General features: G+C 44.2%; 1 protein-coding gene across 2 annotated transcripts in view; it reads left to right on the top strand.

Moving 5' to 3' along the window:
- Positions 1–1,321: 1,321 nt before the first annotated feature.
- ACSS3 (acyl-CoA synthetase short chain family member 3) overlaps positions 1,322–18,995 on the top strand; it is a 66,682-nt gene continuing 49,008 nt past the window's right edge. For both annotated transcript variants that reach the window (XM_088651750.1, XM_035128600.3), the window contains exons 1-3: positions 1,322–1,767; positions 7,072–7,216; positions 15,739–15,927. In XM_088651750.1, coding sequence (XP_088507876.1) covers positions 1,436–1,767; positions 7,072–7,216; positions 15,739–15,927 — 666 coding nt within the window. In that variant the 5' untranslated portion in view covers positions 1,322–1,435. The remainder of the gene's footprint in view (positions 1,768–7,071; positions 7,217–15,738; positions 15,928–18,995) is intronic.

An 18,995-nucleotide genomic window follows, 5' to 3' on the forward strand; every position in this document is an offset into this window, starting at 1 on the left:
CTACAGATGTAGATGGGAACAGCGTGAGGAGATCCTGTCATGTGTTGCAATAAATCTGTTTTATTTTAATTTTAGGGTTGGTACTATTCTACATTGAATTGAAGGCAGCCCTGTTTAGGGAAGTTTTTAATGTTCGATGTTTTATCGTGTTTTTAATATTCTGTTGGGAGCCACCCAGAGTGGGTGGGATATAAATAATAATTTATAATTATTATAATTATTATTATTAGCCACATTGCTTAGTGCCTCTAAAGGTATTGTTTATTTGACACTGTTTGTCTCCCAGTCCTTTATAACTTCTTTGGCTTGGTGCACTCCTAAATTAGGAAATATAATACAGTAGTAACATCCTTCTGTGAGTGGATCTACACATCTCTCCACACACAGTGAGAGTCCATGGTGAGTTCATGGAATCCTTCCATGGTGAGATCTCTCTGAAACTGGTGTGTCTGAAATGGCTTTATCTCCAAATCTAATTTTATTCAAAAAGTCAAATGCATGCCTTGTTCTGGATAAAATATACGCCCCTATTGTGGTGTCTCCATATCAACCTAATCCTCTCTAATTCTCCCTCGATAAAGGTTGATAATGGATATAAAATTTAAGTTGTTTTTTTTAAGAAAAATGGAATATGATTTTAATATAGCTTATTTAAAATGAAGTGCACTTGTTGGAAGTGGACAGGAATGAAAATTGTTTTTAAGGGAATGGAATATTGCCGTTTGTTGAAACAGAGAATGAAACAAATCAGGAAAGAGTTAGTTACAGGTAGGTAGCTGTGTTGGTCTGAGTCGAAACAAAAAAAAATTCCTTCAGTAGCACCTTAAAGACCAACTAAGTTTTTATTTTAGTATGAGCTTTCGTGTGCATGCACACTTCATCAGGAAAGAAATGTTGTATTGCTGTGCTAGTTTTAAATACGCCGTTGCCTCTGAAACAGAAAGCAGATTGCCATGATTTTTAAAAGGATCTTGAAGAAGGAAAGGCGAATTCCTGAATCTGCGAAGTGAGGGAGAAGCAGGACACTCTCCTAAACCGCGTCCACTTACTTCCAGGCACTTAGCAAACTTGGAGCAGTAAGTAATAAAAGGGGGAAAGTTTGCAGACTATGCTGAGCCCCAGAGGTCGGTGGGCGATACTGTATTATGCAACCGGAGCAAATCCCAGAGGGCCTCCTCGCTACAAAACAAAGGGCGGGCTGGGGAGTCGACACCAAATCCCGGACTGGAGCTCCTGCAAACTGGTCGTTTGTAAACACCAAAGTGGGTGGTGGAGGAGGAGCAGGTCCTAATCTTTGGTCCTGAATCCAGCTCGGCTCTTCCTGCTGACTTTGTGAAAAAGGAATTAATAAGATTCCCCGTCTCCAAAAGTGTGTAGCATAGGGCGCTCGAGTTTGCAGTTTCGCCTGGGTGCTGTCGAGGGGCGGCCAGGGAAAATGAGCGCCCAGCAGTGCCGGAGAGCCTGGCTGCACCAAGTTGCTCGCAGCGCCCGAGGCCTTCTCTGGGCTCCGCAGGTGGGACTCCGGCGCGTCCCTCCGCTCGGCTTCCCGAGTTGCTGGACGAGGCGCCCGCCTGCAGCCCGGCTCCTCCTCCCGCTCAGCCGCTCGTTGTCCTCGCGAGCAGCCGCTCCTGGAGGCGACTATGAAGCGGTTTTCAGGGCGTCGGTGGAGGAGCCCGAGAAACACTGGGCTGAAGCAGCTCAGGGCATCGAGTGGCACAAGCCCTGGGCTCAAACCATGCAGAGGAGAGATCCCTACAGCACCTCCTGGTGAGTGGCTGACACAACCCTCGCTGGGCTGCGCCACCTCCCCGTCTTCCGTCAGGGACAGGCAGAAACACAACCGGTGTTGTGCTGTAGTCTTCCTGCATCGGTGCTGGGTTGGATTGGAGGACCCGTGAGACGCCTTCCAACTCTGCGGTTTTGTGCATCATTTCACCTCCCATTTCTGGGAGAAACTGCGTCGTCACCTGTTGAATTTTTGCCTAGCAAACTGCTGCAAAAGGCACATTGAAATAAGGCTAGCAAGGCTTTGGGCAACCAACTCTTCCTCTAGTGCTAGCTAGAAGGGATTTGCTGGGTGGGTCTGAGTGACAGCAAATTCTTACCGCCAGGAAAGAGGGGTGACCACCACACTGACCCAGGTGGTTGCACAGCTGCTCCTTAAGCAGTCCCTTTTGAACAGAGGAGATTATAATGACCATCATCTGGCTGTTAACATGCCTCTTTGGACCAGGTGATTGAGAAGCTGGGGCTGGTTCATTCCCAGGTGCAGTTGGAGGAATCCAATTATCTGGACCCATGCAATCTGGATTTAGGCCCAGTTTGGACACTGATACAATTTTGGCCACCCCGAAGGATGACATTGGATGGGAGAGGGACAGGAGGAGAGTGACCCTCTTTATTCTCCTTGATCTCCCAGCAGCTTTTGGCAGCATCAACCATAGTATCTCCCTGGATGGTGGGATGGGTGTTGAGAGCATGTTGACTTGATGGTTCTGCTTCTACCCATAGTGTTAATTTCAGAAGTGATATGGGAGGATTTCTGCTTGGGCCTGTGGTGCTTGTGCTATGTGCCACAGGGTTCCATCTTGTGTCCCCTATGCTCTGTAACATTTCCATGAGGCCACTGAATGGGGGTCAACTGAGAATTTGGGGTGAGTATCTTGATGACACTCAACCAGATTTCCATCATCCAGGGAAATCTGTTATGTGGTGGCACCAGAGAGAGCCTTTTCTGCAGTGATGTTCTGGCTGTGTAATGCCTTCGCCTTAGAGTTCAGCATTTTTTTTCTCATTTTGGTGCCAGGTGTAAGACATGCCATTTTTCTTGGACTTGTCAGATTTTGGCTGGCCCACGTGCATCTGAGACTACAGAACATGGCTCGTAGGCTGTCTTGAACCCCATATATACGGTATATATAAATACTTCCATGTAGTGGTAGAGCTTCTGCTTTGCCAGGTTCAATCCTCAATATCTTCAGGTAGAGCTGGGAATGTCCTGTCTGAAACCCTCACTACTGCCAGTCACAGTAGACAATAAACTCAGCTTCCTTTGATCTATAAAGGTAAAGGGACCCCTGACCATTAGGTCCAGTTGTGACCGACTCGGGGGTTGCGGCACTCATCTCGGGAGCCGGCGTATAGCTTCCAGGTCATGTGGTCAGCTTGACAAAGCCGCTTCTGGCAAACCAGAGCAGTGCACGGAAACGCTGTTTACCTTCCCGCTGTAGCGGTACCTATTTATCTACTTGCACTTAGACGTGCTTTCAAACTGCTAGGTTGGCAGGAGCAGGGACCGAGCAACGGGAGCTCACCTCGTCGTGGGGATTCGAACCGCCGACCTTCTGATCGGCAAGCCCTAGGCTCTGTGGTTTAACCCACAGCTCCACCCGCGTCCTTTGTTCCATAAGCCACTACTAATATATACTATCAGGTACTTTAACAGAGAACTATCTCGTATAATTTATTTAAGATTATCCTTTTTCTTCTGTATTTATATTCCTTTAATCTCTTGTGAAAGGAAAGCACCTCTGAACAATAATATGCTTTCCAGCTAGTTCTGCAATCTGATATTGAGTGTGTACTTAAGAATTCTTGTGGGTAAAAGGAACACAAGCAAAATTGGCTTGGATCACAGTGGGCAGTGCAACAAAAGCCCTGCTAGTGCTTAGAATGAAAAATCACACTGATCTGTCAACTTTGTGCCAAAAAATGGCCTGAAGTGTTGTGCTACTATACCAGCTGACAATTCTGTCTGGATCTTGGTGTTTGCTTTTGTTTAAAACAATTATGCTTCCTAATTCTGTTGTTTCTGTGCAGATCACATTACTGTAGCTAGTTCTTGCTCCATAGCATCACTTGCTTATAGATTTCTTTCTCTTTTACACATGCATGCATGAATACCCACACCAGGTTAAGAAACAAAACCAAAACCCTTCCTGTCTGTTGCCAGATTTAGGCTTTTCCTATAATTTCTGGTTTTGCTCTGTTGTGAGCCTCTTGGAATATTTTTATGAAAAAAGAACTGTTGGACTTTTCAGTCATTTAATTTTTTTTAAAGATCCATGAAGATGATTCTATTGGACTTGGGTGTTCTGTTTTGTTTTTAGTGTGTGCTAGAAATGTCACAAGCACAGCCATTGGATTATGCACCTGGGATTTGTTTGTTACTCATTACAATGCTGTATAATATTTATAAGCACCGTCTGATGTGCACAGAAAGGGAGCATTTGTATTGCAGCACCACTGCCAGAAATATATTATTACTAACCTGTTGGATTACACAAAAGGCCCCTCTCAACTAAGATCCTGTTTCCCACAGTTGCCAGCCAACTAGTTGCCTCTACAAGAACAATATAAGAGCAACTGATATTAAGAGACATACGGCCTCTAATTGTGGAGATAGCACATTACTGCCATTATAAACCCATCTAAGTTGGTGTTCATCACTGTAGTTGATGAAAGTGCCTGAATGGGAGGCAGAGAAATTTTGGTCTCCCAGGGTGAGAGGCTGGTAGGAGAAAGGAAAGTTCCCAGGTGAGAGCTGGGAGGGGCTACTACCTTCTGGATAGTAAGGGTCAAGAACTACCGGTACCTTTAAGAGAGGACTCCATATTCTATTTGCATTTTTCAAATTTCAAATTTTTTAAATTTAGATTAGTTTTCTAATTGTACTATGATAAACTCTAATAAAAGCCTTATCAAAATGAAATGAAACCAAACTGTGTCAAACTAATCTTTTTAACCTTTCATATTCTTCAGTCTTCCTGTTAAGGTTTCAGCTAAAGCAGTTTGCCAGATCCTTATGTACCACCTGGATAATGTTAACCCTAGGCCCGTTTCCCAGTGTTTACTAATCACCTGATGAGCAACCATTATCAAAAATATAGCCAAGCCATTGTAAATTCCATTGTTGAACTGTGTGCTGTGGGTGAAGCACTTCCTCTTGTCTGTCCTGAATCTCCCACCACTCCCCATGCAACATGAGCCACGTCTTGTGATTTGCACAAGGGGGGGGGGAGAAAAATACCTAAACTGGTTCTTGAGTTGATATTGCAGGATCTGCAGCAGCAAGCAAAGGTAAAATTCTATTTAGAGCACTGCATGTAAGTTTCTATATAGTTCCATCTTGTCTCTCTCTCTCTCCCCCCCCCCCCCAATTTCAAGGGTAATACAGAGACATTTGGACTTCCCGTCCACTTTAAAGCATTGAGGCTATTGTATGAAGATAGCTTCTCAAATTAGGAATGATGTGACACAGGAGAGCCCTGCACTGATGTTATACCTCCAGTTGTGCAGGCTATTCCTATAATGTGGGCTTCTGTGAGTGGGGTGAAGAGTCAGTGGAGGCTAATTTGCAGGCACTAGTGGTATTCAGGTGCACATTTCAGTGCATATGCGATTCCTGAAAACTGGCCAGTGCAGATGAATTCTAGTCCATCTTACATCCATTTCTGGACTCGCCACAGCTGGTAATAAAGAACTGTCCTAACATTTTGACCTTACCGAATGTGGTCAAGGACAGAACTGCACAATGTTTAACTTGAATTAATATTCAAACTACAGTGGAACTTTGTCCTTACTGGGACAACTTGGGTTGGGATGGCTATGTTCTTATAGCCTGCTGGTAGTTTTGCTTGGTATTATGACCTCCTAGCCAAAAAAATAAAAAATAAAAAATCAGTAAGAGGTGATCCACACAATACTTTAGTTGTTGATATTACATATCTCTGTAGTTTCCACATTCTTCAGAATGTTGATAGATGCACATATTCTGGTAATATTGTCTGCAATTGCTGAGTTCACAAGGCTGAAAGAAACCCGCTGCCTTGATCAAAGAATTGCTATGGTAATTGCCATTCCATAGTTTACATACATCCACATGCATGTGTACCCAGAGGCGATTATTGGGTGTACAGCAATAGTATTGTGTATACTGGCCTTAAGAGATAGGAAAAACCTATAATTTATTCTGGAAGATAAAGAGATTCAGAAGAACTGCTTTGTATAGCACCTACAGGGATAACAATGTTTTTAATAGTGTGAGAAGAAGATAATAACTTGGATGTTATAAAATTAGCATCTATATATTCTTAGGCGGAGTCATTATATTCTAGAAACCATAATAGTTAATAAGGAAGCTTTGTGCTAAAAGATGGCATGTACTACAAGATTATGATTAACTAGTGTCATTCAGCCCCTTAAGTAAACGGGTGCTAGAACCCGAGTGGCGACGGCCTCCTCCACCTCTCTTCTCCTCCTCACCTGAGGAGAAGGAAGAGGCCTCTGCTGCCGCCTCCCGCAGCGCCCCTCAGGTAAGCGCGCCGCCCCTCGCTCTCCCGCCTTGCCCCCCGTGTCACTCCGCCGCAGCTCCCGCTCTCGCCCCACCCGCCGGCGAGCGCCTGAGGCCCACCGGCCCCTCCTCCGCCTCCTCCTGCTGTCCCGAGTGGCGACGGCCTCCTCCACCTCCCTTCTCCTCCTTTTTCGCCTCGGCGATTGCTCCCACGGGAAACCCAACTCCCTCCGCCAATCGCCGCCCGGCGTGACATCAATGAGCCTCGCTCTCACTCGCCGAGCCATCACCCGGGCAAACCGCCGCTTCAACAGTTCTCTCTGCGCTCCAAATCTCTGCGTCCAGTCCCTGTGTCCGTGGGGCACATGCGCAGTAGCGCGGACACAGGGACTGGACGCAGAGACACTTGCACTTTATTATATAGGATACTGTGGCTTTGCTCAGATTCTGAAATAGATATAGACGTATCTATATAGGCTATTGCAATAATCCTTATCTCCATGCCATGGAAAGCTTCATTTGCCGATTTCTGCAGGTCAGAAACCTGCTAAGGTCCCATAAATGTATTAGGACATTTTGTTTCTGGCTAGTTCGCAACTCCATATGTATACTATAAAGTAAGGCAAGGCATGTTGGGGAGGAGGGTCAAAAGGTAGGATAGTTAATGGTAGGGCTGGCACACAGTATTTTGCTGCCTGAGGCAAAGGACAAGATACTAATTCTCATTTGGCAAGATTTATTTTTTAACCCAGTGGTTTTCATTCTTCTTTCCTCTCTAGGTTTGTTGGGGGAGAGCTGAATATTTGTTATAATGCTATAGATCGCCATGTCAAGAATGGACAAGGGGACCAGATTGCTATCATCCACGACAGTCCTGTAACAAACGCTAAAGAGTTTATAACTTACAAAGAACTTCTTGAACAGGTGTGTTTAATGGATCTTTTTTTTAGCGAGCAAGGCAACCAAATGAAATTGAACAAAATTATTATAACATGGTTGTAAAACTTCAAATACAGGAAACACTTTTTTCTGTTCATTTATCTTGCTGCATGTGTATTTCATAAAATTTATATACTGCATGATTGTGGAAAACAAGCAAACTTCCAAGCTGTTAACTGATAACATCAACTGATGTTGATAACTAATCTTGTTGCAGCAACAAACCTCTTGCCTTTCTGCTATTTCTTAATCATCTGCTGCCCTCGTTCATCTAATTCAGCAAACAGAACAACCATATCGCCTTTCCATTTAATGTATGAGTGTACATGGACACCAACTGTATGACATATGATTAGTCAACGACTGAAAGGGGTACTAGGAGATTATCATTAATTAAGTTGATCAAGTTTAAGCACACAAGAAGAGATTTTTGTAATTCGTTTACACTGGCAAGTCACTAAAGCATAAACCTAGCTTGCACACAAAAGTTCCTATAGGACAAATTATGTTTGCACGATATACAGAACAGCCATATGTATGCAGATCAAAACAAAAAGCTGGGTTCTACTTTTTGTGTGTGCATATGCCTAGGCTTGATGGAATAGTCTGTCCTTGAAAGCTTTATCCCTTTTTACATAAACTCTACAGATATTACTGGGGGGGGGGTTACCTGGTGCCTTGGTTACGTATCTTTAGGTTCCAGGCAAAAATATTCCTCTTTTCCCAGGACATTGCTAATTAAGCAATCTATTGCCTTTTAAACTGGGTGGGTGGGTGAGGTTATTGCTTTTGTTTGTTGCTGTGTTGTGTTTTTATTTTTGTGTTTTTATATTGTAAACCACCCTGTGATCCACCTAGGGTTGGCTATGGGCAGGATTCCTGTATTGCAGGGGGTTGTAATACTGTAGATGACCCTCGTGGTCCCTTCCAGCTATGATTCTAGGCATATGATAAGCAAATTAAAAACAAATTATAAAAATATTTCCACTCTGTGTATGAAACCGCTTGGCATACTATTGCTTCAGTTGAGACAGGTTTCAGCAACAGGATCCAGAGAACCCCGGAACCAGTTGTGTGCGCCCAAGAAGGCTTTAGATTGTCTTTTCTTGAAGGTTTTATGCTCCTTCCCATCGTGCAAAGCATGAGAGTCAAATCAAAAGCGATTTGTGACATGGTATGGGGAGAAACAATGTGGGGGAATAACTTAAGCACACACTAGTCTTTTAACTGTGATTCCTGCATTGCAGTGGGTTGAACTACTAGACAGACCCTCTGGGTCGCTTCCAACTCTATGATTCTGCAATTCTATGATGCATCTATAATAGATGTTTGGATCCTGGCCTTAGCTTCCCAAAGCAAATTTGCTTGCACAGCTTCTGCTCAGGCAGTTAAATTTACCCTAGGCTTGTTTTTCTGATATATTGATACAATTGTACAGAATATGCTTTGTCCTACACAACTAAGTAAAAATTACTTTAAAGAAAGAGGACGAGTTACAGAAGTAGCTGCTGCTCTGGCAAATGTTCAATTGCACATTCCTGATAGCACAGCTTGTATTGCAGTCTGTCCGAGTTATTATTGTATCATTTATTTTTTCCAGCGCACTTGCTCTAGGTTAGGGTAGGCAACCTCAGGCCCGTGGGCCGGATGCGGCCCAATCAACTTCTCAATCCGGCCCATGGACAGTCCGGGAATCAGCGTGTTTTTACATGAGTAGAATGTGTCCTTTTATTTAAAATGCACCTCTGGGTTATTTGTGGGGCCTCCCTGGTGTTTTTACACAAGTAGAATGTGTGCTTTTATTTAAAATGCATCTCTGGGTTATTTGTGGGGCATAGGAATTTGTTCATTATTTTTTTTCCAAAATATAGTCCGGCCCACCACATGGTCTGAGGGACAGTGGACCGGGCCCACGGCTGAAAAAGGTTGCTGACCCCTGATCTAGGTAATCCTTGCACTCTGAGAGCGATTCAGTTTTGTCATCAAGCCAAATGTAAAGGTGAATCATGGTTCCGAGCTGCTTGTTGGCTTTCATTTCCCACCAGCTCTGTACTTTCCCGCAGCAGTGACCTCTTGCTACAGCAGTGGCCGTGTGCCTAGTTTGTCAGTTGAAACATATCACAGATAGCAGAAAACTGTGGAATGCAAACTCCCTTCAAACAATGTTTTCTGGCTCTTGTTTGTTGATCAATAGAAAAGTATGGGTTTATCATAAAATCATAGAATTGCAAGGGTCACCTGGTCCAAACCCCTGCAATAGGTTATCTGCTGTTCTGCTCATATATTGGACTCTCTGGACATAGTTGAACTTCCTCTCCTTCCCCCTCCAGCTCTCCAAGTGCTTTCAAATTCTGTTCCAGGGGGTTGGGGGGAACTCTGGAGCAGATTTTTTTTTGAGGGGGGGGTGGGTGGGAGTGAGGGGGGTGGGAAGATGAGAAGAATGACCTTGTGAGATAAGCTCTGCTCTCACATCATTGCATACAACCCTCAAAGGAAACCTTAGCAAAAACTTGTTTGGTGCAGTGCTGAATTTGAGGCAGTGTAACAAAGGACCCGAGGGACCCAGGTGGCGCTGTGGTTAAACCACTGAGCCTAGGGCTTGCTGATCAGAAGGTCGGCGGTTCGAATCCCTGTGACGGGGTGAGCTCCCGTTGCTTGGTCCCAGCTCCTGCCAACCTAGCAGTTCGAAAGCACATCAAAATGCAAGTAGATAAATAGGAACCGCTACAGCGGGAAGGTAAACGGCGTTTCCATGTGCTGCTCTGGTTTGCCAGAAGCGGCTTTGTCATGCTGGCCACATGACCTGGAAGCTATACGCCGGCTCCCTCGGCCAATAATGCGAGATGAGCGCGCAACCCCAGAGTCGGTCACGACTGGACCTAATGGTCAGGGGGTCCCTTTACCTTTACCTTTAACAAAAGTTATATTCCATAGCTATTTGCAATTGCTTTTGCTAGTTCTTCACCAGGCATCCCCAAACTTCGGCCCTCCAGATGTTTTGGACTACAATTCCCATCATCCCTCACCACTGGTCCTGTTAGCTAGGGATCATGGGAGTTGTAGGCCAAAACATCTGGAGGGCCGCAGTTTGGGGATGCCTGTTCTTCACTCTCATACGGTATTTGCATATGAATTTGTATTCAACAGTGCTAATTCAGCCTTACATGATCTGGATTCTGGAGGTTGGGAATACCTTATTGGGGAGTGAGAAGAGATACTGCCTAAGCCTAGATCCACAGAGGACACACTGCTCTGTGTCCTGGATTTTTACAAATATAAAAAATTTGTGAGGGCAAGAACTTAGTGGAAGGGCCCTAGCATAGTGGCAAAACATCTGGGTTGAGAGCACAAGGTTCCAAATTCAGTCAGGGTGGGAGATGACCCAGACTGAAACCCTGGACAGCCAATGCCAGCCAGTGACTGAGCTAGATGAACCAATGGTCTGATTTGGTATAAGGCACCTTCCTTTGTACCTTCTTCTTGGAGACACCTGTGCTTTTGGATGGTCATTTTATCCACCATTCACCTGTTACTTTTTAAGGTTGCTTAAAACTTGATAATAAGGGCATTTGGTGATGGGTTTTGATGATTTGAGTTGATTCTTTGTAGCCTTCTGGTTTTCATGGGTATTTTGTTGCCTCAGTTTTAACTGCAATTATTAATATTTTAAACAATTGTGGCACAATCTTGAAGCTGGCTAAAGGCTAGCTGAAGGGCCATTGGGTGCAGCATAAGTGCTGTTCTGCTGGTAGAGAGGGAGCTCGGCTGGCAGGATGACACTTGCACTGCTGAAAACCCCCTGGAAGGCTGCTCAATGGCATGGATGTCCCACTGGCAGTGTTTTGCCAGCTGTGGTGGAGTGAACGGCATTCTGGGAGTGAATCAAGGCACGTTCCAGGGATATTCAAAGATCCACAGGAACCCAAACACTGCAAACCCGGAAGTAAGTGTTCCGGTTAGCGAACATTTTTCGGAAGCCGAATGTGTTCCATTTTGAGTGGTACGCTTCCTATTTGAGTGCCACACTTCTGTTTTGAGTGTTACTCTGAGCTCTGTCTGTTTTTGCTATTTATTTTGCGTTTTTGTGGCTCTTTTTGTTTTGTTTTTGTGACTGTGTATAACCCACTTTAGCTACTGCGACTGCAGTACGTTGTTTATTGCTTTCATTTTATGGATGGATGGTCTCGTTGGATAGTAAAATTCATGTTCAATTGCTGTTTTAGGGGTTGTTTTTAAAAGTGGAACGGATTAATCAATTTTGCATTACTTTCTATGGGAAAGCATGCCTTGGTTTTGGAACGGATTAAGTTTGAGAACCAAGGTACCACTGTCCTCAGTTCCCTCCCACTGACATTTTTTTTCATAAAGAAGGAAAGGCATAAGGAAAAAAACACACCCTTGCCTCTTGCCCTGGCCACAGTGAACCAGCAAGGTTTAGGGAGAGGCAGAATCTTTGTAACAAAATCTCCCACCATAACATTGCTCTGCCACGATGAAGATGAAGATGAAGATGTTCAGTACTGTGTCAGGTGCCACTTTGCTGATGGAAAGTGAGATGAAGAAATTATGAATTAGCCAGTAAATTACAGTTAGGCGGCTTGTTTTGGGTCTTCTGTCTTCGTTGGTTACGATAAATCTTTGACCAGCATAATGTAAAGTGGGGTGGATTATTTATAAAATATGCTAGTCACGTCTATACAATTTCATTTCAGGTTATGCTCAACTCTGAAACTGTGCTAATATTATTCATTAAAAACAACATGTTTTGTTTTTTTACTTCAGCTGTCCACAGCATTCTGAGCTGCATAGAATGTTTATTTTTTATTTTACTAATTTAGGTTTTGTGGAAAGAGATGTCAGACAGCTGCAAATTGACTGCAGCACTTCCTAAGTTAGTAAGGTGACATGAAGAAGCCTTTTCCTTTGTAATTACATGATCCTTGGGGATTGGCAGCCAAGAAAGGATTTAAAGGTTAGTTATCAAAGCATGGCATTGTGTCAACTCTTTTGTTTGTTGAAAATTACCTGAACTGTTACAAAAAGAGAGGAAGAGATCACGTTAAATAGCATTACTCGATAAAAGTGTGCTTTAAAATACCGTTTTTAAACAACAAATCTTTTTTTGGGAGGAAATCCTTTTATTTCCTCTCCCTTTTTCCTGATCTCCTTTTAAACATAAATAAAATATACATTTTCAGCCTATACAAACCACATTTTCTTTTTTAAAAATACATTTTTATTGATTTTCCAATATATTTCCAATAGCCTCATTATAAAAATACCATTTTTTAACCAATTAATACAATCGTTGTTGTTGTTTAGTCGTTTAGTCATGTCCGACTCTTCGTGACCCCAATAATTAATACAATTATTAATGCCAATTGTTAATCAAACTGGTCTCGCCATGCGTGTCAGCAGAGTGCACTTAAACCCGACCCATCCTGTTAGGCCCCCCCATTCTGTTCCACCCTCTTCTTGAACATGTGCAAAATTGCCGCCTCCTGTAATTGAATGGGCCTGTTTTGATGGCTCGTAACATAAGGGACGCGGGTGGCGCTGTGGTCTAAACCACTGAGCCTACATAGCTGCCAAGTTATCCCTTTTTTAAAAGGGAAATTCCCTTATGCTGAATAGGCTTCCTCGCGAGAAAAGGGAAAACTTGGCAGCTATGCTGAGCCTAGGGCTTGATGATCAGAAGGTCGGCGGTTCAAATCCTCGCGATGGGTGAACTCCCATTGCTCGGTCCTAGCTCCTGCCCACCTAGGAGTTCGAAAGCACATCAAAATAGGTACCGCTCCAGAGGGAAGGTAAACGGCGTTTCCATGTGCTGCTCTGGTTCGCCAGAAGCGGCTTAGTCATGTTGGCCACATGACCCAGAAGCTGTCTGCGGACAAATGCCGGCTCCCTCAGCCTATAGAGCGAGATGAGTGCCGCAACCCCAGAATCGTCCGGGACTGGACCTAATGGTCAGGGGCCCCATTACCTTTACCTAACATAAGCACAAGGCACCACTGGATCACTAGTTTGCTGTTTTCGAGGAAACATGTGCCTGACAGAATCAGTATTTCAGAAATGCTATCATTTTTTCTAGGTAGAGTTTCTATTAGGCAAGTGACAAAAGCTGCAGAGCTATGGATTGGGCTTCAGGCCTTTCAGCCCGAAACCACTTCCCACCCCTGGTTACTGAGACTCTTCTGCTCAGTGTTTTGAGTTGCAAACTGGAGCTAAAATAATGGGTCAGTGCACAATGAGCTTCACAAAAAAGCAGGAAAGCTGCAAACAGGTGCTCTTTTCAAAACTGATATGCATATATGTCAACTTCCAATTGGGCTGCTGTCCAGCCAAAATTTCTTGAATCTCCTTTACTTATGGGCCCTCCCCTTTAATGACAACAATCATATTCTGTATAAGAAGCACTATAGTCTTTAAAAAAAACACCAACCACACTTTTTTTTTTCTTTTTGCCAGAGTGCATTTCTTACAGATCACAGCTCAGTTGGAAAAAAGCTGCATAGGAAGCAAGAAAACACATAATTAGGCTGGAGTCAGAAATGGTTGTTGCAGACTAGGCTAGCTCCTAGATTTTCACAGCAAAAGTGCTACCCCTTGCATTTTCCATGACTCCATTAACATCCTGCCTCTCACTTTCAGCATCCTGATCTGCAGAGCTTTCCTGCTTTAGCTGAACAACACCTGCTTTTTGAACTAGATGGGAGGTTATAATCACAATTAATTTACTTCCTTTGAGGGTAATTCTTTGCATATGCCTGCTACAGCTTACTTTGGCTTGCTTAGCTTCCACCAAGTGGTTTATGAACAGCGGTTCACATTAACTGTGATCCTAGTGGCTGCATTGATAGCTGCCACATGTATACCATTAATTGAAATTTAATTTCCTGCACCTTGATATTTAGGAGGAGGAGAAGCTGCTTCACACAGTCAGACCCTCTGTCTCCCTAACTCAGTATTGTCTACACTGACTGGTAGCAGCTCTCCAGGGTTTCAGGCAAGGGGCAGCTTTACCTGGAGATGGTGAGGATTGAACCCAGGACTTTATGCATGCAAAGCAGATGCTTTACCACTGAGCCACAGCCTTTTCCCGTATCTCTCTTGGTGTGGCTCATTCTTATCACGCTAAACTATGATTTAGCATGACACACGGATGGATGGATTTCAGAAAGGGTGCACTTATTGTCCTATTAGATTTATTTGGCTAGAACTCGTAAGAAATTGGGGGTGGGAAACATGGAGCCAAGTAACTAGTTTGAAATGAGGAGCTCATGTGACGTTGGCAGGATTTGATATAGTCTCATAAATATTATAAGAGGCAGACCTTGTACTCGGGACACATGCCTATCTGGGTTTATTTAATATAGCTTTATCTTGCTAAAAAGTACAACTTGCCAAACAGGATAATTAAATGTTACACTGCATACATTTCTAATAAAATGGAGTAGCTCAGTGAAATTTATTCGTGTGTTTCTAAAGTACCTTTTACTAATAGCATTTTGATTAGAGCTTACTTTTGGTTGTGGTCTGTCTTTACGGAATAAAGGAATACAAACTTTTAATTTCTTGTTTATCCCAAGTTAACTGATGCAAATCTTCGTCTCCCTCCCCCACCTTGCCTCAGTTTTTGATCGTGTCGTTTCAAGTGGTATACTGAATTAGCATGCTTCACTAATTGCTTGTGGTAGATTTGTGCAGCATTTTCTTCTCTTAAGAGTGAAATGTTATTGATCTTGAATGTTTTTCCATAAATGGCTTTTTTGGGAGATAGCCACATTTTGGCCATTTTAATGAAAGAACAGTCACAGAATCATAGAGTTGGAAGGGACCATGTGGATCAGTCGAAGTCCCTGAAATGGAGGAATATTTTGCCCAATGTGGGACACCAGCCCATGGCCCTGAGATTGAGTCTCATGCTCTACTGCCTGAGATACTCTACTCTCATAGAGCACACCATGCGAATACAGGCCTTGCGCCAGCAGTTAGGCACTGACCAAGGGCCCCCGTGGCTGATGAGTCCCCTCATTCTCCTCACCAAAGCCTTCGGCAGCCAGTTTAGCAGTGGGTGGGCAGTGGCACCACTTTAGAATAGGAACCAAGCAAGCTTCCATTGGTGGTGGTCACCTGCCATTTTAATTCACCCCAAATGCAAATCTATAGAATGCATAGATCTGTGGGCCCAGAGGCATTACATCTTGGGGAAATTAAATGGCGGCCAGCACCTGTGGTTTGGAGTAGAGTTTGTCTTTCATTCCAAAGTGTCACCGCTCCCTACCTGCTGCTAAAACATCACTCACTGGCGCAGCTCGCAGGTTGGTAAGTGATGGTGTTGTTGTGACAGCAATGGCAGAAGAAGAGCAAAGTATGGCTACATTAAGGGGGATAAAGGACATAGAGGACGGGGGTCCATCGGCACCATTGTGTTGAAGCCCCCCTGGAATCTGGTGCTAGTACTATGTGAGTAACCTCCATATAACTTTACACTGTTGCCTGCTCAGGTTTCCAAGCTATCTGGTGTCATGAGGAGCCACGGTGTGAAGAAGGGAGACCGTGTTGTCATCTACATGCCAATGATTCCACAGACGATGTACACAATGCTGGCGTGTGCAAGAATAGGAGCTATTCATAGTCTCATTTTCGGCGGATTTGCTTCAAAAGAGCTTTCAAGTCGCATTGATCATGCCAAGGTAACAATTAATTTTGCTCAAGTATGGGAGCGACGAACTGAAAAGGGTCTTGTATTAAAGCTGGCAAGTAACCTTGTACTTCATCTGCCCTACTGCTGTGCTACTCACTAGTCAACCATGGAAGGAAAGCCTTGTAAATGAAAATACTATTTTGATTTCATGATGATATTGTGATTTTTATTTTTATTTTTTTGCAGCCAGGCCACTCAGAGGTTTTTTTGAGGCTTGGTAGCCTTTATAGACTTATTTGCTTTTAAGCAGGATATGAATTGCTCTAATGACAGAGTTTTCAGCCTCAGAACTGACCTTTTCCTAAGGAGCTGGCATTTCTAATCAGGATTCCTGACAGGTGGGTAGAAGTGGCAGGATTTAGGACCCTAGGTCAGCGGGGACCCCAGCCTCTTAGTTTTCATTAAAAAAAGAAAGTCAATTGGATATTTCTGAAGAAACTTGGAACACAAAACATGGAGGCAGCTCTAATGCTTCAGCACTCAGCAGGCAGCACCATTAGTAAGGACACTTAATCTCTGTTGCTAAGTGATCAGAGCAAGAAATGCTGAGCAGTCTCACCTGGGACTTGGGAGAGAGCCCTCCCAGAGCAGCAGAAAAAACAGGAGAGGCTCCTTGCTGCTAGCCTGATGGTGGACGGAGGAAGATAACTGGGGTATGTTTGTTTAGCAATTTCTGCTGCGTCCATGTTATTTCATTCACTTTCCAAGTGTGGTGCCTTTACAGAGTAAAACACAATTGACTGGCTTTGGTATGTTTTACTCAGAAGTAAAAAGTATGTTTTACTCAGAAGGTAAAAAAACCAAGATCATGGCCACTGGTCCCATCACCTCCTGGCAAATAGAAGGGGAAGAAATGGAGGCAGTGAGAGATTTCACCTTCTTGGGCTCCTTGATCACTGCAGATGGTGACAGCAGTCACGAAATTAAAAGACGCCTGCTTCTTGGGAGAAAAGCAATGACAAACCTAGACAGCATCTTAAAAAGCAGAGACATCACCTTGCCGACAAAGGTCCGTATAGTTAAAGCTATGGTTTTCCCAGTAGTGATGTATGGAAGTGAGAGCTGGACCATGAAGAAGGCTGATCGCCGAAGAATTGATGCTTTTGAATTGTGGTGCTGGAGGAGACTCTTGAGAGTCCCATGGACTGCAAGAAGATCAAACCTATCAATTCTTAAGGAAATCAGCCCTGAGTGCTCCCTGGAAGGACAGATCGTGAAGCTGAGGCTCCAATACTTTGGCCACCTCATGAGAAGAGAAGAATCCTTGGAAAAGACCTTGATGTTGGGAAAGATTGAGGGCACTAGGAGAAGGGGACGTCAGAGGACAAGATGGTTGGACAGTGTTCTCGAAGCTACGAACATGAGTTTGACCAAACTGCGGGAGGCAGTGGAAGACAGGAGTGCCTGGCGTGCTATGGTCCATGGGGTCACGAGGAGTCGGACACGACTAAACGACTAAACAACAACACTCAGAAGTAATTTCCTTGAAATTAACGGGGTTTCTTTCCTATTTGGAAAAATGGTGCCCTTGCAATTCCCCCGCTCCCAAGTTTCCATGTCCCCACTGCTGGTCTGCTGGTCATTACAGGGCTATTATTTATTAATACACTGTTAACCCTAAACAAAAATATAAAATACAAGGTGAATCAGCAAACACCTTACTGCTGTAGCATGTTAACATTTCTACAAGACTGTACTTCAACACCACGATACTTTTTTGTTTATCAAGGTAGGCAAAATGGGTTGCGAGCTGTGAAATTGCATATACTTATTGCTTATTGTATATTTGTCTCGCAGTTTTACTCCCAGGAGCTCAAGGCTGTGTACTTTGTCTTTCACTTCCAACTTTTATCTTCACACCAGCCCTGTGAGGTAGGCTAGGCTGAGAGTTGGTCATTCAGACACTAAAGCTGTGAAACTGCACATCATTTGAGGGTTTTAGGGTCCCCCCCCAATAGTATTATGATCGACATTTTGTTTGTTTGTTTAGGTATTTTGCGGTAAACATCAGGACAGTGAAACATTGTAGGAAGCTGCTTTTCTGGCTTTATTTACATGATCTGTGAATGGCAATCCAAAAGAAGGGTCTTGCTGGATCGGGCCCCAGGACCTGAATGCAATAGCACTCTCGCCTCCTAAGGTTTCCAGCAACTGCTATTCAGAAGCAGCTGTGTGGGCAGACAATAGCTAGAGTGTCCAGTTACCACTGACGGCTTCATACATTAACTTGTCTCACCTTCTTCTAAAGCCACCCAAGCTGGTGGCCATTGAACTATAGCCTATGGGGATGTGTTCCATAGTGCAACTTTGCGGAGTGTGGCATATACTCGCTTTTTCACTCAGGAGCTCAAGGTTGTACAGTATATGTTTACCCTGCCTCCCTTTTATATGCACAACAGCTTTGTGAGATAGGATAGGTCTACATAAGCAACAGTCATCAATAGATGGGTGGGGATAGGGGATGGGGGATGGGGGAAGGACGTGGGGGGCGCTGTGGTCTAAACCACTGAGCCTCTTGGGCTTGCCAATCAGAAGGTTGGTGGTTCAAATCCCCACGACAGAGTGAGCTCCCGTTGCTCTGTCCCAGCTCCTGCCAACCTAGCAGTTCGAAAGCACGCCAGTGTGAGTAGATAAATAGGAGGGAAGGTAAACAGCATTTCCATGTGCTCTGGTTTCCGTCATGGTGTTCCGTTGTGCCAGAAGCAGTTTAGTCATGCTGGCCACATGACCCGGAAAGCTGTCTGGGAACAAATGTCAGCTCCCTTGGCCCAAAAGGAAGATGAGTGCTGCAACCCCATAATTGCCTTTGACTGGACTTAACCATCCAGGGTTCCTTTACCTTTACCTTATGGGATGGGGAATGGGGCAGGGCTCCCGGTCTACCTACAGTATACTGGGCCCAGGAAATCCTATTGGCATCCCTGCACCTAATACATTCAGAAAGTAATCAAACATGCTAGATGTGGCTCCACTCTAGAGCAGGGGTAGCCAACATGGTGCCTTTCAGATGTTGTTGACTAAAACTCCCATCAGCCCCAGCCAGTTTGGCCAGTGGCC

This window comes from Zootoca vivipara, chromosome 9 (genome assembly GCF_965207765.1).
Source record: "Zootoca vivipara chromosome 9, rZooViv2.hap1.1, whole genome shotgun sequence".
Classification (NCBI taxonomy): Eukaryota; Metazoa; Chordata; class Lepidosauria; order Squamata; family Lacertidae; genus Zootoca; species Zootoca vivipara.